The 27203-nt window shown below is 40.5% G+C and overlaps 4 protein-coding genes and 1 long non-coding RNA gene across 5 annotated transcripts; 1 reads left to right on the forward strand and 4 right to left on the reverse strand.

The window, feature by feature from the left end:
• Positions 1-689: 689 nt before the first annotated feature.
• On the reverse strand, positions 690-4684 carry LOC6535349 (ubiquitin-conjugating enzyme E2-17 kDa). Its single transcript, XM_002095965.4, has 3 exons — positions 4475-4684; positions 1395-1680; positions 690-1328 (listed from the first exon to the last, which is right to left on the reverse strand). Exons 1-3 carry the CDS (start codon positions 4516-4518, stop codon positions 1203-1205), a joined length of 456 nt encoding a protein of 151 aa, XP_002096001.1. The 5' UTR covers positions 4519-4684; the 3' UTR covers positions 690-1202.
• A 640-nt stretch (positions 4685-5324) lies between these two features.
• LOC6535350 (protein takeout) lies at positions 5325-7200 on the reverse strand. Its single transcript, XM_002095966.4, has 3 exons — positions 7045-7200; positions 6170-6265; positions 5325-6103 (listed from the first exon to the last, which is right to left on the reverse strand). Exons 2-3 carry the CDS (start codon positions 6237-6239, stop codon positions 5433-5435), a joined length of 741 nt encoding a protein of 246 aa, XP_002096002.1. The 5' UTR covers positions 6240-6265; positions 7045-7200; the 3' UTR covers positions 5325-5432.
• A 1580-nt stretch (positions 7201-8780) lies between these two features.
• LOC6535351 (protein takeout) lies at positions 8781-13100 on the reverse strand. Its single transcript, XM_002095967.4, has 7 exons — positions 13035-13100; positions 12594-12672; positions 11620-11738; positions 11311-11432; positions 9285-9418; positions 9074-9226; positions 8781-9009 (listed from the first exon to the last, which is right to left on the reverse strand). The coding sequence occupies exons 2-7, from the start codon at positions 12658-12660 to the stop codon at positions 8855-8857; spliced, it is 750 nt and encodes a 249-aa protein (XP_002096003.1). The 5' UTR covers positions 12661-12672; positions 13035-13100; the 3' UTR covers positions 8781-8854.
• A 4221-nt stretch (positions 13101-17321) lies between these two features.
• Positions 17322-20287, forward strand: LOC6535352. Its single transcript, XM_002095968.4, has 4 exons — positions 17322-17534; positions 19011-19120; positions 19552-19966; positions 20032-20287. The coding sequence occupies exons 1-4, from the start codon at positions 17471-17473 to the stop codon at positions 20181-20183; spliced, it is 741 nt and encodes a 246-aa protein (XP_002096004.1). The 5' UTR covers positions 17322-17470; the 3' UTR covers positions 20184-20287.
• Positions 20288-25491: 5204 nt separating this feature from the next.
• On the reverse strand, positions 25492-26211 carry LOC120321898. Its single transcript, XR_005561630.2, has 2 exons — positions 25990-26211; positions 25492-25927 (listed from the first exon to the last, which is right to left on the reverse strand). It is a non-coding gene; the product is annotated as an uncharacterized LOC120321898 (long non-coding RNA).
• Between the last annotated feature and the right edge of the window lie 992 nt (positions 26212-27203).

Below are 27203 nucleotides of genomic sequence, written 5' to 3' on the forward strand. Positions count from 1 at the left end.
TCATAGTTAATAAAACCATATGATACGGTATATATATGTATATATGGTACGTTTATCATCAATAAGATTAACATGATGCTCAGAGCATCATCATCTCCGAAATCCATCCAACACAAAGTGCCAAAAAGTGAAGGGTTCACAGCAAACGGAACAGCAATTCGCATTCAACAGAAAACAAGATTAAGAGTGGATTGTAAACGCTTAAGAACTAACTAAATCAATTGCCGCAGCCAAGACACTGTGGAACCTAAAGAGTACATAGCGTGGCAAATGGCAGTTGTGAGGTGTTTTCATCCAACTATACACTGAAAAAAGATTCCGCTCATCTCTTCCTGGGCCATCATAACAGGCCAAATCAGGGTAAATGTAATGCATGGGTACGCCACCGAAACAATAGTGCAAAACACATAGCGCATTGGTCTCTGGATGCTAGATAGGTATACATACATAGTTATTTCCGTTCCCATCCCGGTGAGGTTTGCTTTACATTGCTTACAACTAACATTTAATTCTCAATTTATAGTGATTTCACAATTTGTAGCCACTGGACATTGTCTACTAGGTATCAAGCAAAGTCTAAATTTAAATTTTCTGTTGCTGTTTGCTGAGACACGAACTACTAGATATTTTAATTTCTGTTTAGGCTTATAGGACAGGATTTGCGCGTATCTAAAATGAAACTATTTGACTTTGAAATTGCTTGAAATGGTTTTTATAATCTTTTTTATTATTATTAATTATTATTGCCGCTGCTATTTAAATTATAACATTTGAGTTGTTAGCTTATGAGAGTCTTATTTCTGGCTGCAGGCGGTACTATCGGATGCAGCCATAAAGGACTTGCTGATTTCTTAAGTGAACTGCGTCGAATTTCGGAATCGGGTTATCAAGCTAGGGACAAGGTAGAACTATTGGCCAAACAAATTTAACTCAAAACTTCCCAGTATTTCTGGCTTGCGAATGATGTGCGCAGGGCGTATATGTGCTGCAGTGCCGTGCCGTTGGCGGGGTTACAATTTCATAGCATTACAATTATCATAAATATTTTTGTTATTATTTAATTTAAACTTCTTTATGGTATTGCATATTTCTGTTACTGTAGTTTGCTGATGCTTTAAGCTGCGGCCGCTTTCAAATTTGCTGCTGCTCGTGTTGTGGTTCCTGCTTCTGATGCTGCTGCTGTACCAAGAGTGGGCGCATGGCTAATCGATAAAACTCTGCTCCACGCAGGCTTTCACACGCTTCTCGTACTCGCGCCGATTTTCTTTATAAAGCTGGGCGGCGGTGGAGTTAGCCGGTGAGTTGGGATTGGGATCGCTTAGCAGTGACTAGGAATGAAAAACAAACCAAGATTGAGATTTGACTACTGGCTCCAGAAGTGAAGTGCAACTAACCTGTATGGATGTTAATATGGCTGACACATCGTATGTGGGACTCCAGCGGTTCTGCAATATGTCCAAGCATATTCCACCATCTGCGTACACATTGGGATGAAATACTTTCGATACAAATCGAACTGTTGGCGGTTTGTTTGGATACTCTTCCGTAAATTCTATGGTTAACTTAAAGGTTCCGTCCTCGAAAGGTGTATCGTGTGGACCAAAAATCACAGCATTCCATATCATAATATTATTATCTGTTGGCGCGCCCGAGACACCCGTGGGTGGATCTTCCTGAAGTCTGCAGATAAGTAATACATTTAAAAGGGGAATATTTATACCCGTTACTCGTAGAGTAAAAGGGTATACTAGATTCGTTGAAAAGTATGTAACAGGCAGAAGGAAGCGTTTCCGACCATATAAAGTATATATATTCTTGATCAGGATCAATAGCCGAGTCGATCTGGCCATGTCCGTCTGTCCGTCCGTCTGTCTGTCCATATGAACTTCGAGATCTCAGGAACTACTAAAGCTAGAAAGTTGAGATGAAGCATAGAGACTCCCAAGACATAGAAGCAGCGCAAGTTTGTCGATTCATGTTGCCACGCCCACTCTAACGCCCACAAACCGCCAAAAACTGTCAGTGTTGAAAACTCTCTCCCGCACTTCCACTAGCTGAGTAATGGGTATCAGATAGTCGGGGAACTCGACTAGAGCGTTCTTTCTTGTGTTGGTATGCTTTTGTAAATAAATAAGAGTTTGCAAATGTAAGAAAAGCAAAACTTGTTTTGCCAGAATATAAATTCCACTTGAGGCGAAAATAAAAATTTCTACCTCAAATGAAATAATCATTTTCTTTACAGCAATGTAATTATAATATTCATTTTTTTCTGATTATATTGTAATGGTCTTTAGTCGGCACAATAGTTAGACTATCGTCACTTTTATCGCAGCTCGTAAGTCGTTCTAGTTATACCCGTTACTCGTAGAGTAAAAGGGTATACTAGATTCGTTGAAAAGTATGTAACAGGCAGAAGGAAGCGTTTCCGACCATATAAAGTATATATATTCTTGATCAGGATCAATAGCCGAGTCGATTTGGCCATGTCCGTCTGTCCGTCCGTCTGTCCGTCCGTATGAACGTCGAGATCTCAGGAACTACAAAAGCTAAAAAGTTGAGATTAGGAATACAGACTCCAGGGACATAGACGCAGCGCAAGTTTGTCGAATCATGCTGCCACGCCCACTCTAACGCCCATAAACCGCCCAAAACTGCTACGCCCACACTTTTGAAAAATGTTTTAATATTTTTTCATTTTTGTATTGGTCTTGTAAATTTCTATCGATTTGCAAAAAAACTTTTTGCCACGCCCACTCTAACGGCCACAAACCGCCCAAAGCTGCCACGCCCACACTTTTGAACAATTTTTTGATATTTTTTCATTTTTGTATTAGTCTTGTAAATTTCTATCGATTTGCCAAACAATTTTTTGCCACGCCCACTCTAACGCCCACAAACCGCCAAAAACTGCACTTACACTAGCTGAGTAACGGGTATCAGATAGTCGGGGAACTCGACTATAGCGTTCTCTCTTGTTTGATAATAAAAAGGTTCAGTGAACACCATATATTTGTTTACACATTGCGCAATAGAGACAACGTCTAGATATTTGCTTAAAAAAAACAAATCTAAGACTTGACTTAACGGAATTGTCTGCGATTTAGGTCAACAAGCGGGCGGAGTAACCCATTTAACCGCGCCCTTTAAATCGGCTTAAATCGATACTCGGGGAAAAGAAAATCATCGATTAAACAAGCAAAGAAAGGCGAAAGTGCACATGGAAATGAGATGTGCAATATCCAAGTCTTAAGCAAATTTAGATATGCATGAACTTAAAAGGTCAATTTTAAGCAATAACATGATAAAATAATAAAAATAAATTACACATGATAAATTTCGTTAGAAATTAAATCAAAGAATTAAATTAAAGAATTAAATCTCTTCAAAAACTAACATATTACAAATGGGAAATTTCTAATGAAATTTGTGCCTAACTTCCTTCAAAAACTAAACTTAAAATTGTGTCAGTTTCGATTTGCATTAAGTTGAAAAGTGTATAAAAGGGTAAAGGGAAATGGTTCCAACCCTATATATATATATTTTCTTGATCAGGAGCTGTTATTTTTTTATTTTGATTGCCAAGTTATATCTAAGTTATATATATGTGTCAAAAAATTGTGAAATTTCTACTTCGCACTTCCACTAGCTGATTAACGGCTAGAGCGTTCTCTCTTGTTTTTCACTGTGTATGTTAGATATGCTTCTGTGCAGTTGCTTTTGCCTTTTCGTGGTGGTACTTCCCCGTCAAGCGTAGGGCAGGACCCCGCGCCCACGCAAACAGCCTTGACATTTGGTTTCGTATTCCCCAACTGCAATCTGCACTGTCGTGCCAACGTTTCGGAGATGATGAAAATTTCGAAGTCGAATGAAATTCCAATAGGAGTGCTTCGTCTCTTTCGCGTGAGTCAACAAGGTTAAGTGCGGGCGAAAGGGGGCTAGCGCGTTGGATGCAGCTGCCTATTCAGGCGGATACAAAAACGACAATTGTTGTTTTAATGCTTCGTTGCGACGCAATTTCGGCAAGCGGCGGAAGAAGAATTTTGTTTGGTTTTCCGATTTTCCCCTTTCTTTCGTTGCTTTTCTTCGTACCGCACACACACAGATCAAAGTCAAGTGTCAAAGACAAGCGAATTGTTTTTTTCGCAAGAGCAAAGCAGCAAAAATAATCAACCACTCACACACACACACACAAGAGCACGGGAACGTGCACACGTACTTATTTTGGCTGCGCAAACTTTTCCACTACATACAGACGTGGAGCTCAAATGTATGCCCGAGTGTTTGCTTATATGTATTGGGCAGCCCCTAGGTTTCTTTTCTCCAACATTTTTTGGCACAGCAAAACACAAATCTGCAAAATGCGACTATTGTGTGTACTTTGCGCTTCGCTTCTCGTTTTCCTGCTCTCCTTTGCTTTTGCCCAGCTCCGCTTTGCTTATTTTCGAATCACTTCCACTCCTTAGTTTCTTCTCACCTTTTAAAATCTCTCATAAGACGTCTGCGTGCGGGTGTTGACATGTTTCACAACGATACTACCACTCGTGTTGTGTTGGTTGGGAACTCGGAAGCCTTGGAGATGCGCTGCGTTTAGCAAACGGAAACAATGAAATTTTGTAATTTATTTTTAATTGAGGACAAACTCGGGCAGCAGTGGTATAGAGCTGGAACAAAAATCGATGTTTTTCCGATACTATTGTGTAGAGGTGGAGCAGAAATCGATGCCTGCTCGATACCATCGCCTAGAGCTGCCATCTAGCGAGCACTCGAGCGAAAATAAGAGTCAGGGGTTGCCAGACCATTGCGACGGCAAATAGCAAAAACGGATCGAAGTAAACCAATTTGAATTCAAACTGAAGACAAGCGTGGTTACTTTGCAAATAAAATTGAGTGACTTGGCGAAAATAAAATTAGGTGAATTTCATGAGATTAGTTTTAATATAAGTAAAACCAATTAAATATTAGTTCCCAACAATTCAAATGAACGCCTTGACCAATCATGTAAAGGCCCAAAATCTTAATAAACTAAACTATTTTAAAGCATTGGAGATTTTGGCCGAACAAATACATACTACCTAGATAAAATTTCTCGGGCTCTGTGATTATTGGGCGATTGAGTGCGCGTCATACGGATACAAATAAATAATCAAAAAGTTCTTCAAAATCGTCAAAATTTTGGGCGGCTTGTGCACGGGACTTTTAAAAACCGCCACAACCGTTTGGCTGCGTTCCTTTTTGTCGAGAAACGGGTATCTGATACTCGAGACACTCTCTCATGTATCTTCGCTAGTGGATGGTTTTCTTTGATCCATTCAATGTCAAATCTGTCAGCGTCAATTTCTAAAGTTTATTGAATATTTAAGGACTAATTAAAACAAAACGAGTGTATCACAAGCTTAAATTTACGATAATTACAGTTGCTCTTGGCTACAGTATTAAACGGGGAAAAGCTCGCTGTAGGTGAAGTTCTCTAGGATTTTGGTCGTGATGACCAGAAATTTGGCCTCCAGAGCGCGGGCAATCGGTGCAATCAAGTCGTTGGTGAAGAGCTCGAAGTTTTGGTTGATCGTGTCATTAATGACATCGCCCAGAACTTTATCTCCGTTGAAGAGGTTCTCCAGCTTTATGTTTCCCTTGCCAGTGCGGATTTTTAAGGCGAATTCCTTGACATGCAGGTATTCCAGATCATTAACGTTCTTAATGTCGTATTGGACACGCACATAAGCCACAAAGTTGGTGAAGTTTCCAGTGAATGGTCCATTGCCCTTAATCGGCAGTGCCAGAATGTTGCCGTTGATCTCGTAGAGACCATCTCCATGGAGATGAGGGAGAATCAACTCAAAATCAAAGCGGCGGTTTTGGGTGGAAGCCCGCAGCTTGGTTATTTCAAAGTTGGAGGCGCCCAGGATGTTCAGCTTTTTGGCCTTCACCGTGAGTCCAGCGGAGCCATCTAGAATGCTAAGATCTCCAATGTAGAGGGGTTCTAGCGGTGGCACGTTCAATTCCTTAATGCCCTTGGCCAGATAGGGTCGCAAGTTGTGAACACTGCTCTTCAGGCACTTGGACAGTTCGGGTTCGTTGCGATGGCACACCTGGATGTAGTCGGCTAGGGAACAAGTTTGATAAGTATTACTATTACTGGAAGTACAAGTAAAAGGCCGTCTTTACTTACGCATATTGCCAGCTGAGATGCATGCTACAAAACATATCAAGAGGGGGGCTACGAAGAGTTGAACCTGCATTTTGCTCCTTAAGTTTCAATTGATTTCTGTAAGAAATGTTTACTATTAAGCTGATAAATACATTTTATTGACGTCAAAGTTCGTCAGCAGGGGTTCATTAACCACCAGGTCCACCCTCAAAAATGATCCACCACCCATATCTATTATCATCTGAAGTGGTTGATTGTAGGCACTACGCAGCTGCGACTTAGTCTAATGAATGGGAGGATCTCCAGACTGCTCAATTACTGTCATTTGCTACCTGTTTTGTCGTCAAGACTGTAATTGATTTTGATTGGGGCTTAATGGTCTTTGTGATTGAGCGTAGGGTTATAAATAATGCAAGGAAGTATGTACTTTAGGTATTGAACTGGAATGCATTTGGTAAAGGCCATTAATACAATATAGTGGGTCCATTTGCTCTAATAAAAACAGTTTTGATTGCTGGGTCTGGTTTCCTTGAATAAATTGTATCCTATATGAATAGTATTATTCATAATAAAGACGGGGACGATATAATAACCAAAGGAAAAAAAATGTGTATCGTAGAGACTAGCATTATTTTTCTCGTCCATGAAATACTCTGAATTAAAATCAAACGTTTACTTAAAAACTTAAAAAAAATGTATTCAAATTAATTTGATTTGTATTAGACTGCTTATATTTTATCGCTTTTATTTATGGATACTGGCACTATACTTGTAAGCTGTTCTCTAAATCCTAAATGGATTTTCTAATTGGTTTACCCAATTTGGATTTAAGGATGATTTCGCGTTTCCGAGATATAGAGGATTGATCAAAACTAACCAGGCAACGTTAAACTTACACAATTCAAAAGTGAGTTCAATTGGATTCGCAATTATTTGTTTTGGCACTGATTTGCTATTTTTTTAAAGCAGTCGAAGGCTTTTTAACGTTCTCGAGCTGTCGAAGTCAGGTGTTGTTTTAGTAACCGTCAACGGATCGTACTGAATGCTAAATTGTTGAGACCGGCGTGTTTTATAGAAAAAATTACGCTACGATTTACATGAGAGCTTGGGCAAGCTGTGGACTCGAAAACACACGACGTAGAACTCGCAGGCCCCTGCCACTCACCTCGTCGACGACCACCCCACTCCCCCCCCAAAATCGCAAGCTAAGCTCAAGCAACTAGAAAGAGAGGACCAAATGTTTGCGGCGGGAAAGAGCAACAGAGAGAAACGAGAGGGCTAGCAAGAGGCTAAGCGCTAAGCAGCTGCTGCTTAATAATTATAATAAAGGTTGTGGGATCCATTAATGCTTTTCGGCGACCAGCGCAAACGCAAGCGCTGACGGAGACAGCCGAGCGGGAAAATTGCCAGTTGGCCGGGAAAATGCAGACCGCAGTTCAAGCCGGAATTAGATACCAGTACACCGACTGTGGGTAGACATATCGTCATGTCGTAATAGCCAAATTCCCACATTTCTCCTGGTTTGTCAAAAGGACTCATTTAAATACTTCATTTTCTTAAATGCAAATTTGGCTTGCACTAGATTGTCCTTACAGAGCGGAGCATACACTTGTGTTAAACGCAGCATATGGGCCCAACTAAATAATTTAGAGGGGTTTTCTTCCGAGTGTGGGGTTGGCAGTTAGCGGGGGTCAGAATGTAGAGTGTGTGGTTGTTAAGCTCCCTACCAAAACCAAGGGCAGGGGCCAGGAAGATCGTACTAGTCGCTAACGTGCCCGGCGTAATTACGCCACGCGAGCATTTTAGATGCTTAGATGGGGGGTCGTGTGTTGACAACCGGTTAACTCTAAAAATTGTGCTGGCGGATTGAATAATGGCAATCCCCTGGCGAAAAGCTTTCCCTGTCTTCAGTTCTGTAAGGAAAGCATCGGCTGGTTGCCTATGACACGGTTCGATGAGGATGCTGATTGCGGTGGAAAATTGTGGAGGAGCACGCAACTCAAAGATCATCTCCCAGCCTCATCCCTCATCCCAGTGATAGATGCGTTAGATAAGTGGGGAGTGCTGAGATGTTTGTTGCTCATTCATAGTTTATTATTCAATCGGATGAGGAAAGCCTCGCGTTGGGCATGGAGATTTGTACTGCCAGGCATTTGGGCATTTGCTGAATGCAAGCACGTGTAGGCGTATTGATGGATAACCAGCTTGCATAACACTTATATCTAATGGGAAGAACTAAGACTACATTCGTGGTTAGTCTGAGGGCACGAATGCATTAGCCATCGGCTAAAGGTATTTATTAAGATTACAGTTCTAATTGCATTGACTTGATTACCTTGACCATCAGTTGCTCGGTTTTCTTGCCAAAGGGATTGTGGCAAGTTTCTTTAATTAGTTACATTATTCCTTTTAAACTATAAGAAAATAGTCCGATTCGATCCATTCGGCATGTATATAAATATGATTTAGCAAAACCATATCAAATTCACGCTTTTACCACATTTTCCTGCCAACCCTTTACCCAGATTTTTTATTTATTCATTCAAAGACCTTGAATTAGCGTGACAAAACTTAGCAAGAGAGGCCAATTAAGTGTGACTTGTGTTGCGCATGAGCCATTCAAAGTAAGAGCTATAATCGATTTACTTTGTATATTTCGCGGAATCTAGTGCAATAAATTAGAACTTAGACTAGAGAAACTATATTCTAATTAAGGTTGATCCACTCGTCCAGTGGAATCTTGGCGAAAATGCGATCCATGAAGTTGCGGATGACCAGTGTGAGTTTGGTCCTGAGCGCCGGCTTCATTTCCTTCAGCAGCTCCTGGGAGTTGGAGTTGATAAAGAGGTTGAGAGCAGCCTCTGTGGAAGCAAGTATTTTATGTTGATAATAATGTTAATTCATATTTCGACTTCTACTACGTACGGATAACCGAATTGCCATTGGCGATGTTGTCCACTCCCATTTGGATCTCCTTCACGTTGAAGTCCATCTTGACGGAGTCGGTCGTCAGGTAGGTGCGACCGTCGGGACCCTCATTGGCCACCGCCTTGAAGTAGATCTTCGCCTTCACTCCCTCTGCGTGATCGAGAGTCATTAGCAGTGCGTCATCCCAACCCAGAAGACCGGTACCCACCGTACTCCCCCCAGTAGTCCCCGGCTCCAGAGGCCTTCACCAAGATCAGAACACCTGTGGACCGGTACTGCGCCTTGACGCGAATGCGGGGTATCTCGCACGTCAGCTGGAACTGCAGCGAGTCCAAGTCGGAGCTGCAAAAAGACAAGATAAGATATTAATGAACGCCTCTAATGGCAATGACAGTGACAATCTGCGAAGTAATGAGCTTAGCGAAAAACTGCCTTTTCATTGGTTTCATGCGAAGATGAGCCGACTATTTTGTCGTACTTCTCAGCCTTAAAGTTCTCTTAAGTCTTTGCAGCTATTGATACCAGAGAGATCTAAGTGAATTAGCCAGATCAGTAGAGCTACGTGGTATTTTTCGATAATCGAATTCAAAACGAAAACCAACCCTTCTTTCTACTCTGCGGCTATAATTTGTCCAGACTTAGAAACTTAAAAATCCTAAAAACACAATAATGAAATGTATTACAGTACAAAACATAATTGCAAAATATTTGAAGACTTTAAATGGAGTCTCAAGCAGACTTCAGGAGTCTATTTGAGAACCCTAAGTCAGGGTAAGTGAGCATAGAAAACGAAACTGATACTGGACCGGCCAAGCAATGCTCTCCACTTAGAGAATCTAGCGTTGGCACACTTTTCTGTCTCGTTTCTTGGTCAACGATCTGTGGGCCAGTCGTCTGTGCCTGTGCTGTGCTGTGTTTATGTCTCTGCCACTCGGATTCTTATATTTTCGCCAATTGAGTGTCTATAGCCAGATTGATAGTCGCCGGCTTAACTACTGTAGCTGTAGTTGCTATTGTTGGCGGAGCTGGCGTTCCAAATACCGGAAAGCATAGCCAACAGTGTTCTTGGCTTTGGGTGTTGCATAATGCGGGGCACTTAAAAAATCAGAGGCCACTGAGGAGAGTGGGTCAACTTGTTAGAGAGTAGCTCCTCTTATGGGAAAACGCTTGAAAGGTTTAAATAGAGACATAACCAGTTTGTAAGATATCATTAATAAACATTTTAGTTTTTAATTGCTGTTGGCATTTATTTAATTGTGGTTCTTATGAAACCGAGAAACTTATGGTGGATCAAAGAGTATTTGCATAGGTAATATGCTTAAAATATCAGAGATGCACTTTTATTAGTCGGCACGAATCAAATTTTCTGACCCAAAACGTATAGTATGCGATTTACCTTATCTTGTCGGTAGCGAAGATAATGTGTTCTGTATTAATTTCCCGACTCCATAAAACTCTTATTAAACTGTATAAGTAGTCAATTACCATTGAAAACGAATTTCCAGCGAACCATTTCAATCGAATAACACATCTCACTTTTTCCAGATAAACCACGAGCCTTAGTTCTCTGATTTCCCATTTAAGCCCGGAATAAGTGGAACCAGCCACCAGAATGGGCAAACACCTTGTCGCGAATAATTACGCGTTTAAAATATACTTTAATAAAAAAAACCCGCACAAATGCAAATTTGTCTGGCAAACATAAAACGTTCCAGCAAGTTAAGGAACCACTGAAATGCAAATCGGTTATTGCTCAATCGATTTCCCATCGTGCGCCAAACGTTTGGTCCATAAATCAAGACCATGAGCTACGAGGTATTCACGAGGCTTTGGCAAAGCCCGTCAAATCATTGGAAACTGCGCTCATTCAAATGAGCTCCCACAATGTTGACAAAATGCTAAGTGCGGATCGCGTGCTGGGGACGCTGTTTGATTGGCCAACTGACTGATTGACTCACTGACCGATGGACTGGGCAGTTAGGCTAATGAGCAGCAAATTAAATTATAATTACAGGGAATCGAAGTTACGGTTGACTTACAAATTAAGCAGACTATTAATGAAATTAAATAAAATGATTTGATGTGTATAGCAAAGCAAACAGTGTATTTCATAGTAGCATTGCACACTTATTATTCAAAACGCTATATCGCACCCAATTAAAGACCATCTGGTATGGATTTCAAAATTTGAAAACCTTTCATTACTCTTAGCTCTAAGGATGTGCATAACTTACCGGATGTTGGTCACCGTAATATTGCTCACACCGTAGGCTTGAATGTTCCGGAAAAGTGCGCGGTAGCCATCCGGACCACTGCCCAAAACAATGCCGATTTCATCAATCATCACGGGTTCGATCTGTTGGGGCAAATAACTTACTGGGCGATTTGAATAAACATGAATACCCGAAGAACTCGAGTTATGTGTTTTTGTAGATCTAAACTATCAGATTTTTGGGGAAAAGATCAAACTATCTCAAGCAGTTACTTCTATTTGCCCTTCCTAATATCATATTGGAGTGTTTAAAGTAGAGTGTTCAGCTCACCTCATAGATGTCCAACTCAGGAACTCCCTTCTGCAAATAGCTCACCAACTTGTTGCCACTATCCCGAAGGCATTCGTTGATCTGGGCCTCGTCCCGCGGGCATTGTTGCAGGTAGTAGGCTGGAAAGGTCAAAGGTCGAGAGGTAATGCGTATAGGGCAAGGAGTGCATACGAATGCAGTGTAGATGCAGTCTGTAGATGTCATGTTTTGCCTGTTCGTGGATGTCATTGTCTCTCCATCGCCACTAAATTAATCACCAGGGCTCACTATGAAAATGAAGATTCCCTTTCCTTTTGTAATTGCGATTCCCAGGCGAATGCGTCAGTTGACGTGGGTTCAAGTGCACAATTACCTCGCCGACGATTGTTGCGAACATGTTCGGGCTGAACTATGAATTGCTTGGATAGGTGGGACAAAACTGGCGATATGTTTATTGCCGAGTTGATTATCGTAGTTGTGTCGGGGAGGGGATGTGTGAAAACTAATAACACTTACGGGTTTCGGAAAAGGTTTTCCAAACTTTGATGTAATTTTACCCTGAAAGTGGGGTCGAAAACTTTTGTGATTGGTAGACAACGTTTCTCGGAAATTGTGGTAAAACCGGAGGACTCGGACCTACATTTTTAAGAGGCTAGCCGACAAAGTACTTAGGTAAGGTGAGTCCAATCAAGTGGAATCTTTATGGAACTGGGCAAGTGACTGCCAAGCCAGAACTATTAACCGAGGTTATCGTGGCCATCAATTGCCATTCTGGAACCTACTCGACCAGATCCGACGCAAGTCGACTTTCTTTGTTGCCGCAGCACGTCTTTGGGGGTGGGCAATTAGCCAGTGCCAAAAGCATGGGCCAAGTTGGTCGGCGGACGTGTCTAAGGACCGGCTGGAAAGTCAAAGTCGGCGATGCGACTCATACGAGTATAACTTAGAAAGCGCGGTCAACTAGCTATCTATCGGTCTATTTGATCACTACTTACGCTGCTCCTGGGCAAAAGTGGAGCCCAACACGGCGACGAGCACAATGAAGCCAATCTTTCTGCACATTTTTCGGTTTGCCTGCGTGAAAGTACAAGTAAACGGAACTTGGCTTTAGATGGGCGCTGTTTCACTTTTCTAGGTTTTCGATTGATTAGCACGTTCAAACTGCTCTCTGCAGCTGGATATGGATATGCATATGTTAATTTCGCCTAGATGACGTAGTCCGCACTCTGTACGAGCGAAAGTGAAAAAGTCGGGATAGAATTTAAAGCGTCGCAGTGCAAGCTCCGATTGGTTTCACTTTGGAGCCGAAATTCTCTTTTTTGGCTTCGTGCTTGAAGTGGGTCAAACAGCCAGTTCCCAACCAGTTCACTGTTTGTTCTTAAATAAAGAAGAAGAGTCCGACTGCTGTATTCAGCTTTCTTCGCCTCAACGCTTACTTTGCGTCCAACTTTCACGCGACTCGGCTGAGGAATGAGCTCGGCCTGAGTTGGTCCAAGCCATTTTAACCAGCAAGAAGCTCGAAAGCGCCGAAAGGCGAAAATGCAGCGAAAGAGCTGGCGAAGGGGAACCGAACAAAAGGCCTTCTTGCCACATCCCAAAAATTGACGGGTGCCGCCAGTCAGCCGGAGTTATCATCGATGTACGCTACAAAATCTTGGGAACTTGGACATTACGTCTCATATAAAATAAGTATAAGCCATCAGAGTCTGGACTTAAGACTGCAAGATATTCCCTCAAATGTAAGGTATCTAAAGATGAGGTCTACTTCAAAGGACTGGATTTTGTAGATCACTTATCAACATTCTGGATCACTAAAACTAAGCACTTGTAAAGTTGCAGAATGATGTGTTGGCATTATTTCAAATGGGGAGCCTATGTAATGAAATGGGGTAACACTGCTCATACCATACTCCATTACTTAAACTACCTCCGGATCAACAACATTTTTCTCTGTGTACATTTGCGGGTAGTAATTTTGACGGAGGCCCGAAGGTTAAGTGTAAGGGGTCTCTGACTCGGAGCCCAACCTCCCACAGTCGCGATTGCAGCCTGGTAATGAGGCTGTCATGAATCATAGGAGCGACTTGCCATCATTAGCGATTCTCCAAGCCGGGATTAGCCCAGTATTGCTGCCTTCCATCCCTTTTGTGGGCCGCTGTTCCACTTGTGGCGAAAAGGGCAAGCCGTGCGATTAGAACCACGAGCTTTCCAAGAGCCGAGTGGAAAGGCGGTAATGGGCACTCATCATCCATCCATTCAGCCTGCAGATAACAAAACACGCACTGAGCCAGTCAGAGAGTGTGTTAACCCTAAAAATGCAGAAACGTGTCTTTGCTCAGCGCGTCGAGGTATTGATGGAAAAGAGACATGCGTCAAAACAAAATGCAATTGTCTTTCAAAATCTTTCGGGGATCTTAATGAACTGTTGGGGACAATTCCGATTACTGACCAATGTCTGTTTCGCATTTAAATTGTAAACTGGAGGTGGAAGTTTCTCGTGATGCGTGAGGGCGTGATCCAAGTTGCGGCAAAAAATTATAAGTTTAATAGTACGAAATAAACTTGGTTTTTTTGTATCGATTTATATATTTTTAGTATCAATTATATTTTTAATTTCAAAGATGTATTACGATTTTAATTTTATGTGCTGAACGTTTTATAAAAAATCTTTTTCTAAAATGTGCGTTCTACTAACTTACATGTTGGTAATTTTTTACTCTAAGAGTAATTGACACGATACAGTTGTATTGTTTTTGTAATGTATAATAATAATAATATATAATAACATACATAATTTATTATAATAATATTATAATTTAAACGTTTATTGCCAAACATCAGCGCCGTAACGTTGACATTCATTACGTTGGCACAATGATTTTAAAATGTCTTTTATTTCTTTAACCTTCAAAGGCAAACTTACAAATTTCGTAAAATATTAAAAAAATTTTAAAAACATTTATTTTTGATCAAAGAAAATGAAACGCAGAAAAAATACTTATAAAACGTTGTCTTAATAGGACGTGTTAAGACTTAAAGGCACTTTAATTTTCTTATTAACTAAAACATAATAAAGATATAATTTTTTTAACTAAATGTAATTACATAGGTAAGCAAGCCATCTGTAAGCAAATACTACGAATGTAGATATTATAATCAGGCATGTGAGTCAAACACAGAAATGTTCGTGAAAGTGTACAGTGGTGGTAATATACCAACTTCGTTTGCCTTCACTGTGGGTATGGCGCCTGAAAGTATGCTGTGCGAAATGAGTTGTTTGAAAGAATATGAATTGCTCTTACACTTAACATTTTACACTAGGTGGTTGTATATTGAAAAGTTAGGCCGCTTAAATTTTATATTTTAAAATTATTGTGATTTTAACTGAATAACAAGGCAATAATATCCTAGATTACTGTCCAATATAGAGGCCTCACCGTTAAAGCAAAACTGGTCTCGTTCCTTATTTATTTAAAATATAAAATAGCATTGTTTATTTTGTTTAGCGCAAAGTGATAGAATGTGTCATACGAATCTTGTTACTAAAATTGTCAATAACATTGCGCATTTCTGCTGCAGTTTTAGTAAAATATAAAAATATAATAGCGAATCAGTTTATAAAAATGGCCAAAATGTGCTCAAGAAAGCAGAGTAGATCCAGAACAGCAGACCCCACCACTTTGCCCAGCTCCACTGGTTTGCGTGTGGAGACTCGGCCTCAAGGTCAAGGTGGAGTGGTGACTGGGTCAACGTCAAGCTGAAATCACTGGACTGTGAATATAGTCGCAAGAGTCGTCCTTCTGCTCTGGTCGGTTGAATGACACGTTTCTGGGCCACAAGGAAGATGAAGCCCAGGCGCATTTAATCAAGTGCGAATTGAAAGCGGTTTTGAGTCGAGTCTGAAAGTGTCTGGGATAACTGGTTTGCTAATGGATTGCGTCGATTTAAATTCCCGAAAAGAGTATAGATTTTTTTTATAGATGATCTTGATTGTATATTTTGCCATAGATTTTGGTGACATCTTCTGTGCTCACTCTTGCACTTTGCCATATATGTAGGTAGGTTAAGTCACTTGGATAATTACGGCAAACATATAAGCAAGCGAAATAATTAGTGACGTGGGAATCGTGAGAGAAACAATACGAAAATACAAAAAAGAAAAATGAGACTTCCTCCTTTTCGCATTTCACTAAGCATTGTCATTACTCTCCGCCGTCTTTTGTGAAGCACACACATTTACACATTGAGATGTATTTATAACCACATCCACCCGCATTCAGGGCTACATAGACGTGACAACGGGCTTTAGAATCGGCGTAGAAGCCTTTGTATGACAAATAAGACTTCCCATCGAGTTCCCTCATACTTCCGCTTCTCCATTACTCTATTTGTTTGTGTTCAGGGCTATTGTAAGCAGTTTAAGAGTTCAGTATGTTCCGATCACAGTGCAAAGTATGGTGCCATAGTTCTCCGTAAAACTAAGTAACTGGCACACAGAGAAAAAAATGTGGATTTGTGAGTTTGTGTTTGGAAATCACACACCCTACACCAAACTTGTACTGATGAGTAAGCTTGTTAATTGATCCAAGTTGGTAGCTCTTCCTGGTTAAATTTTGATTGGCAGTTACAAAACCCCACCCAGAGTGGTACATCAAGAACTCAGTTGTTGCTGGAACCCGTTTAGTTGAATAGTTCATTAATAATTCATATTCTACGCGAGGAAAGTGTTCCGATGAATAACAGGTAAAATTATTTGTAGTTCTCCATTTGAACTATGCATTTAATTCCAAACATGTTTAAGATCCAGGTAATCAGTGCTTCAGTGAGTCAGTGGGCTGTTGGCTGGCAGGTAAACGTAAACGACCAATCACTTTTCTTGTGAGTTAAATTGGCAACCATCGTCTAACTCTGGCTGAAATAAGCCCATTATTATGAAGTTTTACATTATTTTTACGCGACATGAATTCTCAAATTATTCCCCTAATATAGATTAAAGTTTGGGGTATTACACGGAACAGGGTATTTCAAAAGTCTGGGCTATCTGATTTCTGTTCTCACCGTATAAGCACACAGCTATTATCTCACTCGAATGGACAATCAGCGCGCCACACACATTTTTAATTAGAGGCGGAGACATTTTTACGAAAACAAGTAACGATCACTTGCCCAGCTCGCCTCGTTACGGTTTTAAGAAGACTCGAATTCGATTTATCCCAAGGTTTTTGGAATAAAAGGAAGCGGCTCGCTTGACGTGTTTTATGCTTTATGCGTTAATTCAAACTGCTGTCTCTAAAAGAAAAATAAGTTTGTTCCGCGGCAATTTAGTTGTTCACTTGGAAGAGCATATTTCGAATGCGTTCTGCTCACGAGCAAGTAGCACTTATCAATTTTGTTCGCTAACCGCAATCAGGGTTCCTGTGTGGTGGACCTCATGTGCAGTTTATCAGACGATGCCTCATCGATCGTTTCTGAGATCTGCACCTCTGCAGGCGGGGGATTACGAATATAGAGTTGCCTAATTGCTTTTCTGCCACTCGACAAGTGGGCAAACAAACCAAAATCTTGCACAGAAGTCAAGAAGTCAGTCACCCATGCAGATTCCAGCTATATATAGGTATACCCAGATCTGCCGACGTCGACGACGGAATCGGAGATCGGCTTGGTTTGCATCTCGTTTCTGCGATCTGTGATCTGCAGCTTTGGGGCTTTAAAATCGGCTATTGACCGGCGAGCAGCTAGCAGTTTAAGTTCTCAGCTTCGCGTTGACGGACGTTCGAGCAAGTGGATATCTTTAGTTTCCGACTCCGTTGCGTGTTGATCCGTTGCAGATTGAGATTCATATTCCGGATATTCTTGCCTGTTCTTGAGTGAAATGAATAAAGCGGTGTGCCTAGTATTTGTGATCCAAGCGCTGATGATAGTGCAGGCTGAGAGCCGTAAGTTGTCTATATTCTCTATTTCTTAGGGATAGAAAAAGATTTCCTGAAAAATAGTTTGAGTTCGTTTAGCAACGAAAGGAAAGGCAACTTTGACTTATTATTATTAGTTTAAAAATGAATGACCAAGTTTTATCTAACGAAGTGTAGTAAATATTTCGAAATAATTACAAATTATTTAAGGCGAATATTTAAAAATGCAAGTTGTAAGGTTAACTGAAAAACGCTATTCGAAGTAGTTTGTTTTCAGCTTTTTATATAATTCGATAATTTCCCTTAGCTTTATGACCAGTCGGTGACCCTTGTCTCTTGAAAAAATCACCATGGTTAACGTAACAAAAATTTGAAAATACTTTTTCCTCAAATTATCTGGTTAAATTTATGTGCCTACCTAATTACCTACCAACTTTATTGCTTGTGTTATAGCGTATTGAACTCAGCTCCAAGATTTTTGTCGAACTAATATATGGCTAAGAGGGCTAAGTTGTCGGTTTGGCAGTCAGCGCATTCAATACCGCGGAATTAGCACTTTCGTTGTCTTTTCACACTTGCTGTGGTGTGTCTGCGAAATGCAATCACATCTTCTGGAATATGTCAAATGTCAAGTTTACCGCCATTCCCACTAATCAAGACACTCAACGCTAATTGTGTGAGGCGACACTGTTTTGTGGTTTTGTTAGGCAAATGCAAGAAACAAAACGCAGAAAAACCAAAGGGGGACTACAGCCCGGCAGTTCGGCGGATGAGTGTCAAACAATCTTTGCTTCCGCATCGCACTCGAAATGCTGAATACACAAATGTAAGCACTCAAAATGCGGACTGTGAACCAAATCCATACTTAATTAACGGCTCGCTGTTGGCTGTTGGACAGCCTTCAACTTGAAATCTTAATCGCTCTCGCTGCAGTTCGCCTTGCCATCGAATGGCGCTAATGAAACTGCTCAGGTATAAAGTCAGCGTTAATGATAAACCAGCTACAGATAATAGCCGCTGTGGCCACGAATGTGTGTCATGTGCCACAGAATTGCTGCCCCAACAGGTTCTAGACGTGCACTTCTTGGCAGCCTTGCTATCAAAACTGAGCCGAGTCGAGATCTTGATCTTGATTTAGATCTCAATCGTATTTGGAGGCCACTGTGGCACCGCGTTTGCGCTGAGCCCGTCTGCAAAGTCGATGAACTTTACAGGTATTAAATCGGCAAATGGTGTTGATCTTTAGTTTTGTTGGCACTTCTGAGTGCTGTCTTCCGACTGAAACATAAAACATTAACAAATTTATCAATATTTGCTGTTTTAATTTGTTTTCTATCTTTCATTTGAAAATGTAGTAAACGCTACATACATCCGTAAGAAATTTACATGTGAGTTTTCTGGGGATTTATCAAAAAATAACAATTAGGGGTGACTTAAACCCCATAGATAGAATAAATACACCAGCCGGCTGGCAATTTAAAAATGTTCTCTTTATTTTTTCAGCACCCTACATCAAAAAATGTCAAAGGAACGACCCCAAATTGGTGGACTGCTTCATTGGAGCTATTGAACACCTTAAGCCATATTTGGCCAGTGGCATTCCTGATATTCAGGTGAGCTGGAGCTAATGATTGAAAACGTGTTTTAAGTTGCATAAGAGCATAGAGCAACTTGAATGAAAGTCACTGTGACTTTCGCACTTGCATAATGAGTGTTATCGCGGGAGAACGCGACGGAAGGGTTTACTTTCTGCACAGTGGCGCAATGAACACAAAATTTACTATGAAGGTCATTCGACACATTCATATTCGCATATATATTTATTTTAATATTGTATGGGAAGCTTAAAAACTTATACGAGAATAGAAAGCTTACGACAGTAAGGGTGAATCATACCGAAAGTAATGACCGAATCACAATTCACGTACTGCATAATAATCAAAATTAATGATAAATGCACAAACTAGTCAAAAAGACACACAAATCACAACATTTCCGTAACCATTAGCATTAGAAATAATACTTTTTTGTTACCCCTTATTAGCTGCCCTCTGTGGAGCCCTTCAAGATGGACACCCTGGCCTTGCAGTTAACAGAGGGTCCCCAGGGCTATAAAATCACGTTAAAGAACATGGAGGCCTTCGGGGCGAGCAACTTCAAGGTGACATCCCTAAAACTGAGCGAAGGAAGTGAGCCCTTCAAGGCGAAAATCGTAATGCCCAAGCTAAAGATTGAGGCTAAATACACGAGCTCCGGAGTCCTTCTGATCCTGCCAGCCTCCGGAGGGGGAGACTTCCACGCTGACTTCGAAGGTGTAAGTGCCGATCTCACAGGAAAGACGTCCATTCACGCTTCCAAGGGCGCAAACTACCTCCACATCGATGCACTTAGTTTGGTTCTGGATGTAAAGGATGTGAAAATGAGCATCTCGGGTGCCTTCAACAACAACCGAATTCTGTGTAGGTGTCCACTTATTGCCCACCTGCCAAAATATAAGATTACAAATTCGCTTCTTATTTCACAGTGGAGGCCACCAATCTGTTTCTACGGGAAAACTCTCAAGTCGTTTTGGAGGCTATGCAGGCTCAATTGCAAAAAAAATTGGCTAGCGAGTTTGGCAAGCTCGCCAACCAGCTCCTGAAAAACGTTCCTGTAGAGCAATTTTACGTGGATTAAGCCTTAATCCTTTAGATGGTAGTTCGTTAGTCTTAGGAATTTTGTATTTAATTCTAAATTACACTCCAATGCTAGACCAAGTATTAAATTGTATATGGTGTAAACTGTGCGCATTTGTATGGGGTAGTAAGGACTTAGAATACATGTATGTAGAATTATTAAAGCGAGAATGCTTTTTACACACAAAATATCGATTGGAGATACTTCAATACTTCCAGAAGTCGTATTGAAAATAAGTCATAGTTGCGTATTTTTTGATCAGAGTATACAATGACGAATACGAATACGCAATTCGTTAGTGATTACCAGATAAAAAGCTATAATTTTAATAAAAATACAAACTTAATTTTTAAGAATCCTTTACCCTTTAAGGTGATAAAAGTGTATTACTTTTTTATATAATGTTATATCTTATTATTAATAAATAATTAATTTAATGAAGCAAATATAAAACAATGGTGCAATATTAGGAAAAAAATCCAATAATTTTCACTCATTTGTCAAAGAAGTCAGAAGCAAGAAGTTAAAAAACCAATACTAGCCGTGCTTTTTGAATTCCTCCTGTTTTTCCAAACATAGGTGGCGCTGTTCTCAACCACAGCTAGCTGCGGACTAAAACTTGTCTAAGAATGTGAAAGGTTGTGAGATATTATTTTCAGGCATGCTCGAGTAACGGAATTTGTAAGAATTTTACAATTTCGATTTGAAATCGAAAAATAGGTGCTTCAGTTTACGGTTGGCGTTCAAAAAAAGCACAAATTTGTGTTTCTAACTTTGAGGTCTTTTTGCTCCAAAGGTATTGTTTTCGTGAGATGTGTAATGTTTTACTACTTCAGTCTTAAGTCAGCAAATACATATTTTTTGTTAATAAATTGTCTTGTTTATTAAACTGAACTTCCAATGCCTTTCAAGTTAAAATAAGGTGAATTAAACTTTTTAAGAGAATTAGGGTATGCTATTCTTTTTCGACAATTTCATTTTTTGAATAGAAAGCAGTTCAAAAACTGGGATTAAAACTAATATAGGTAGAGGGTTATTTTTAATTCCATAATTTTTCTAATTATAATATTTTGTATCAATGCGGTTCAAGTACTGGGATTAAAACTCGGTAGAAAAATAATGTCATTTTTGTTTCTAACATTTTCAAAAACTGTCGCGCGTGTTATATTTTAATAGGCGTGAGATAGATGGCGTCAAATACAACAATAATCAGGGATGCATCAACGAAATACGCCATAGATGGCGTTGAATCGGGCCTGGATATTTATAACTTTTTGTACTTGGAATAATACTGGTTGAGCGTGACAAACGGTTTGGTATTGATTTCGGGTAAAGACTCGGGTTAACTGGATTGATAACCATAGATGGCGTGAAGCAAAAAACATATTATGACTGCAATGTAATTGACATTGTCATTGAAATTTATTTTACATAAATTTTGAACGATCCTGACCGTAAAATTAACTGAAGGAATACACGCCGTTCGATTCCTGTAGACATTACGACCAGGCTTTGCAGGATAATTTTGGTTTTCAGATTTATTTGCCAGCCGACAGGATGTGGCCATGAAACTTAGAGCTTACGCTCTAGACTGCAATTGCTGTAGCTAGCACCTCTGAATTTCACCATTGAGCTGAAAGGGGATAAATCCGCTACGCTTAACACTTCCTTATTGTTGATAAATTTTATGAAAATAACAGTGAACGAAACCAAGAGATGAAATAACTCATGTAAGGTACTTATTTTCATAGCATACTTGTCTGCTATTTCGGCAAATGTTTTGAATTTCCCTTGTATATTCATTGCGCCTAAACGAGTACTTCTCCCCACTTTTTTTAAAGATAGTCGCATTATTCAATCAATACGGGTTTTTCGATTTTATATTTGTGTTTAAACTTTACGTATACTCAGGTTTGATTAAATCGATCGAATAAGCCTTTATTTATCTTTGAATACGAGAAAATCGATGATTTCATCCTAATAAAAGGTGATGTGGGAAGCTACGAAGGCATTCGCCTTAAATTGAACTTGGATCTTAATGTCCTTTTCAAAAGCTCGCGGTGAATTATATTATATTTCCTTTTTGAGAAGAAGAGTGTCCATTACAGGAGATCTTTCGTTTGAAGTCTTTAGCTTACACACTTCTTATAGACACTATTTTTTGGAAACACAAGTGCAATTGCAATTTGACAAAACGGGGTCCCGACACCTTTTAGACATTCCCGCAGCAACCCGAGCCTTTTCTGACAGCTTTTAACGGGGCGCCAAGAAATCAGTGCGAGATGGAAACCAGCTCCTAATGTCCGCTTGCATCTGCCGCTAAAGGGAAAACTGTCTGGCGACCGAAGGAAGCACAGATCTAAGTGAATTTTCGTGTTGACACTTTCAAACACTGAGCGCTGAGCAAAAGTTAATATGCTCGTGTACGGCACTCAAGTATTTAAACATTTGCCTGCTAGTAATTCGAGCCGCATGCAAGTGCAGATACGCGCATCTGAGAAAATGCCTTTGAATCTCCGTATCTGGGCGATGTACAACGTCCTGGGAGATGGCATGTTCGGCATGCGTGCTTGTTTGTATCTTTAAGATACTTTTGCTGTTCGTCCGCAGACGCTGCGCTCCGCACACACTTTATTTATTGTATATACCATTTCGTGACTTTGTTGTTTATTTTTCCTCGCATTTTGATGCACCACTCGTTCGACACACATAATGGATGTCTGCGCCAGTCAGCCGTTAGTTACACAGAAAAATAAAGTCTAGATAAAATATTTATAGCATATTGAAATATCATTGTATACCTGCAATGCCACGATTAGACACAAATTAGAATTTAGCGGAGGTACTTGTATTATACTAGTTTACAGAAATTTTGTAAGAAGGCCAGGAAAATATGCAAGAAACTTCAGTTTCCAGCACTTTGTGCCCGGACTGCCTACTACTAATTTGTTTTAGGCACTTGGTTGTATCTCTTTTTGAAGTCTTCGCGCTGTTCATGATAGAGCCAGCCTAAAAAAACACTGAACGCATCTTCGGCTTGTGTAAATACTCCGGTGCAGCAAAAGCCGAAAACTGAGGACCGAGGACCGGGGACCGAACCCCTGGAAAGGCAAAAATAAACAAGAATGATCGCTATTGCTGATTGCCTCGACTATCAGATACCCGTCACCTATCTAGCGGGTGTGCGAGAGAGACATTTTAATTTTTTTTTGGCATATCGATTGAAATGGGTAAAAGTTCGATAAAAATGTGCAGAAACAAAACGAAACATTTTTCAACAGGGGTTATCACATTTTTCGGCAGGAAACAAATTCAAAACCTTTTTAAAAGTTATGGTTGTCACAGTTTTTGGCGGCTTGTGTGCGTTCGAGTTGGCGTGTCTAGCTTCTGATACAAAATTGTTCGCTATGACAGACGGACGGACATTTCGATATGGCAAGACCTACTTCATGGGTTAGGAAACGATTCCCCCTACTTTTCAACTACATTTTATCGAATCAAGTATACCTGTGTACTCTACGACTAAAGGGTATAAAAAAGAGCGCGCAATGATGCTCGATTGTTTTCTTTATAAACAGAAAACTTAATGATGTTGATTTAGTAGAACAGACAACCCCGATCGCCTCTCTGTCGCCTGGTATTTTTATAATATGTATGGCACAATATGATTGGGTGTTTGTGCTCTGCGCTCAACACTTTACAAATTTTGCCCGGCCAAAGTAAACTTCAGCGGCACCGAGCTTGGTCTCCAATCCCCAGCACCAATCCCCAGCTCCCCACACCCCATCACGATGTTCTTCTTCAGTCAACATGATTTGCAAGATACACAAATCCATTCAGCGCCGACGAAAGCCTAAGCCGAAGCCGAAGCCAAAGCCAATGCCAAGCCGGCGACGAAGACCACGACTTCGTTCTGGCCCGCTTGTCTGCTTCATTAACACGTCTTTAGAGTCAGGCTGCGATTCTCGGATCTCTGTACATGTACATATGTATACCCTGTCTTATCGGTGCTTGCAAAGAATATGCACGACCCTCTTAGAGTTTGTGACAAGCCATTTGGGCTACGTTAAACGAATCTCAATTGGTTCTCTGTGAGAATGCTAGTAATTTCTAACCAGTTTTATGAAGTTCGTCATGATATCCCCATTTTCAGAAAAAGCATTTGGGATTTTAATCAGATCTAGTTATTTCTCTTTTTAGTTTGGCAACTTCTTAGTTTTATGTAATATATATGACCCACGATACAACACGGTATGTGTAAGACGTTCTCCAAGTTTCTGCAATACCTTGTAGATTTCAGATGTAGATTTCAGGTGTAAATTGTTTTCCCCCTCTCCCGCCAGCATCCTTAACCGCACCATTGTTGTCGAGTGACTCTGTATGCGTAGGTATGAGTATCTGTGTCCCTGCTCTTCTTTGGGAGGGTGCACTTGGGGCTCTGCGTGTCCCAACACAAGGGAGAAGCGAGAATTTCGTGCTGCGACCGCAATTAGATGAACCGCACTAAAAAATGATTAGTACGCACTCGTCCACCTCCTCCTATTAATTCCTACCTCAGATGTCGACATTTTTTGCAAGCAAAGGCTCGGCAACAATAATGCCCACGTAGACAGATCGCGACTTGAAAAATGCCGTAAAGCCCTTGGAAAAATGACACTGTGCTAACGACGAAAAGTAGAAAACAGGAACGGGTTTGATGAAAAGGAAAACCCGTTTTTTGCGTTATTGTCGCTTCGAAAATGGTTATTTTGTTTACAAAAAATTAAATATATTAATATTAAATATGAAATAACAACTGTCATCCGAAGCGTAATTCCTTGTTCATAAATTAAAGTTTTACAGTAAATAATAAATTTATTCTTTTCTATTAAATTATATTTATTTCGTATATATTTCCCATCAAAAATATTCTGGTTATCGTAAAGACAATTATACTTTATATGTACCGAAGGATTATTAATTAAGGGAACCTTTTTTTTTATATATATTTCACTGCAAGCATGCAGACTCAAGACTGAAAACTTCTTGAAAACAATGGCTCGTCCTGTGGCGATCGTTCTCACCCAGCCACGTCAGGGGCTCGGAAATGATTTCGCACACCCGGGAAGGCCGACAAATTCCAGCACTTGCATTTGCCTGAATTTGCCTGAAAAGCCAGTCTTTATGCCAGGAAGTTTGCCTTAGCCACCTTTTGTTGGCAGCCAGAGGCCGCCTGCGAGTGACATTAGTCGTGCAATAAGCAGACAGGCCCCAGTGACACATGTTTCCCAGCCGAGGTCCGTGACTGCTCCTGCTTCTGCCTCTCTTCCTTTTCTTTTCTTTTCTTTTCTTTTCCTGTTCCTTTTCTAGATTGTTTGAGTTTCCCTTACTTTGTGGAAAGCTGCAAGTTTCCCAGCTTGGCATGCCAGACACGTTGACAAAAGACGACAACGTTGCCAGCGACGACATAGACGAACTTATGCTAATCAGCTTCGATGCCCTGGAAGTCAGTCCTTCTGGATTTTGGCCAAGAGGGTTGCTGGGCCAGTGGTAAACTGGGGCATGAAAAATTAATTTGATTGTCGGGCCTGGCAAGATTATTTGACATTAAATTCCGGTTCCGGTACAGCGCAATTACCAATATAGGAGTCCATCATGAAGGCAACAAATTAACGGTTTATAAACTTGCAATTAAATAGCGAAACGTTCTGTCATTTTACTACATAGTTGTGGGACAGGTAAAGGGATATTTTCAGATTTTACTTCTATAATTTATAATATTATTGAACGTGAATTTCTGATAAACTTGATCAAATTTCTTTTATACCTGTTACTCGTAGAGTAGAAGATGTTGCCACGCGGTTTGCATCGCCCAAAACGACCACGCCCACAATTGGTAATTTTTTTTCCTTTTAATTATTTTTCTTGTCAGTTTCTATCAGTACGCACACTCCAACGCCCTCAAGTCTAAATCTGACACTTTTGCACTTTTGAAAAATGTATACTAGATTTGTTTAAAAGTTTGTAACAGGCAGAAAGAACCGCTTCGGACCATATAATGTATATACATATATTCTTGATCAGGATCAATGGGCGAGCCGATCTGTCCGTATGAACGTCGAGATCTCAGAAACTAGAAATTTGAAATTATGCAAACAGACTCCAAAAACAGGTTGATTCATGTTGCACAGCCCACTCGAACGACCACAAACTGCCGATAACTTGCTTTTGAAAAATGTTTTGATATTATTAAATATGCCAAGCTTTAATATTAGTCGGCGGCTTATTATATTAAATCGTTACAAGATGGTAAGGAAATATACTACGCTGCTTACTCGACTGACACTGCTGTGTGCTTACAGATGTTACATTATGTCAACAAATTGACAACACTCCCTAACATCCTGATGGGTCGTATATTTCCGGACGTCGTCTACTACGCTGAGATCTACGTAGCGCGGTACTGTCTCCGAAGCAGCTGGAGAATATGGCTGGTAAGGATCAGGTTCTTCGATGGCTTCGGAAATCGGATCAGCTGGCTCATTGTCGTGGTCCTCGATTATGTTCGTATTGTCACTGCACTGTAATGCCGTCTTTCGGCTGCGAAGTTGGTCATGATGGCGTTTGATTATGCAATGGTCGAGCAAACAAACATTGTATGAAATGGCTCGCGACCCATCCTTCGATCCACTTGGGACCTGTAGCATAGTTTCTAATCCACACTGGGCTGCCTGCAATATAAATCTTATCATTAACACCGTCTCTGATTTGTGCATATGTTATTTCGGTGGGTTGGATCTTGTCCAAATAGGTTTTTAGTTCTCGATTTAGCAGTAATTCAGACGGTGAATGGTTGGTGGTCGCGTGCGGCGTTTTATGCTGATAGAACAAGTATCTGGCTGAGTTCAGGTTGATGTCTGCACTACGGTCAAACTTCTTTAGAAAGTTTTTGGTGCTCTGGTCCATTTCTTCCGCTTGACAGTTTGTAGTCAGGTCAGGTCTAGTCAGGTTGTTCTCCATGAACAATTTGAATTCCTCCGA

Source organism: Drosophila yakuba, chromosome 3R (genome assembly GCF_016746365.2).
Source record: "Drosophila yakuba strain Tai18E2 chromosome 3R, Prin_Dyak_Tai18E2_2.1, whole genome shotgun sequence".
In the NCBI taxonomy this organism is placed as follows: domain Eukaryota; kingdom Metazoa; phylum Arthropoda; class Insecta; order Diptera; family Drosophilidae; genus Drosophila; species Drosophila yakuba.

Coding starts and splice junctions, on each gene's coding strand:
- LOC6535349 (XM_002095965.4), bottom strand. CDS start 4,518: ATGTCAACACCCGCACGCAGACGTCTTATGAGAGATTTTAAAAG. Junction 1,681..4,474: donor CTTATGAGAGATTTTAAAAG/GTGAGAAGAAAC, acceptor ACTTATCTGCAG/ACTTCAGGAAGATCCACCCA. Junction 1,329..1,394: donor CCATATTAACATCCATACAG/GTTAGTTGCACT, acceptor TTTCATTCCTAG/TCACTGCTAAGCGATCCCAA.
- LOC6535350 (XM_002095966.4), bottom strand. CDS start 6,239: ATGCAGGTTCAACTCTTCGTAGCCCCCCTCTTGATATGTTTTGTAGCA. Junction 6,104..6,169: donor CATCTCAGCTGGCAATATGC/GTAAGTAAAGAC, acceptor CTTGTTCCCTAG/CCGACTACATCCAGGTGTGC.
- LOC6535351 (XM_002095967.4), bottom strand. CDS start 12,660: ATGTGCAGAAAGATTGGCTTCATTGTGCTCGTCGCCGTGTTGGGCTCC. Junction 11,739..12,593: donor CACTTTTGCCCAGGAGCAGC/GTAAGTAGTGAT, acceptor TGACCTTTCCAG/CCTACTACCTGCAACAATGC. Junction 9,419..11,310: donor ATTACGGTGACCAACATCCG/GTAAGTTATGCA, acceptor GTCTTTTTGCAG/CTCCGACTTGGACTCGCTGC.
- LOC6535352 (XM_002095968.4), top strand. CDS start 17,471: ATGAATAAAGCGGTGTGCCTAGTATTTGTGATCCAAGCGCTGATGATA. Junction 17,535..19,010: donor GATAGTGCAGGCTGAGAGCC/GTAAGTTGTCTA, acceptor TTATTTTTTCAG/CACCCTACATCAAAAAATGT. Junction 19,121..19,551: donor GTGGCATTCCTGATATTCAG/GTGAGCTGGAGC, acceptor ACCCCTTATTAG/CTGCCCTCTGTGGAGCCCTT.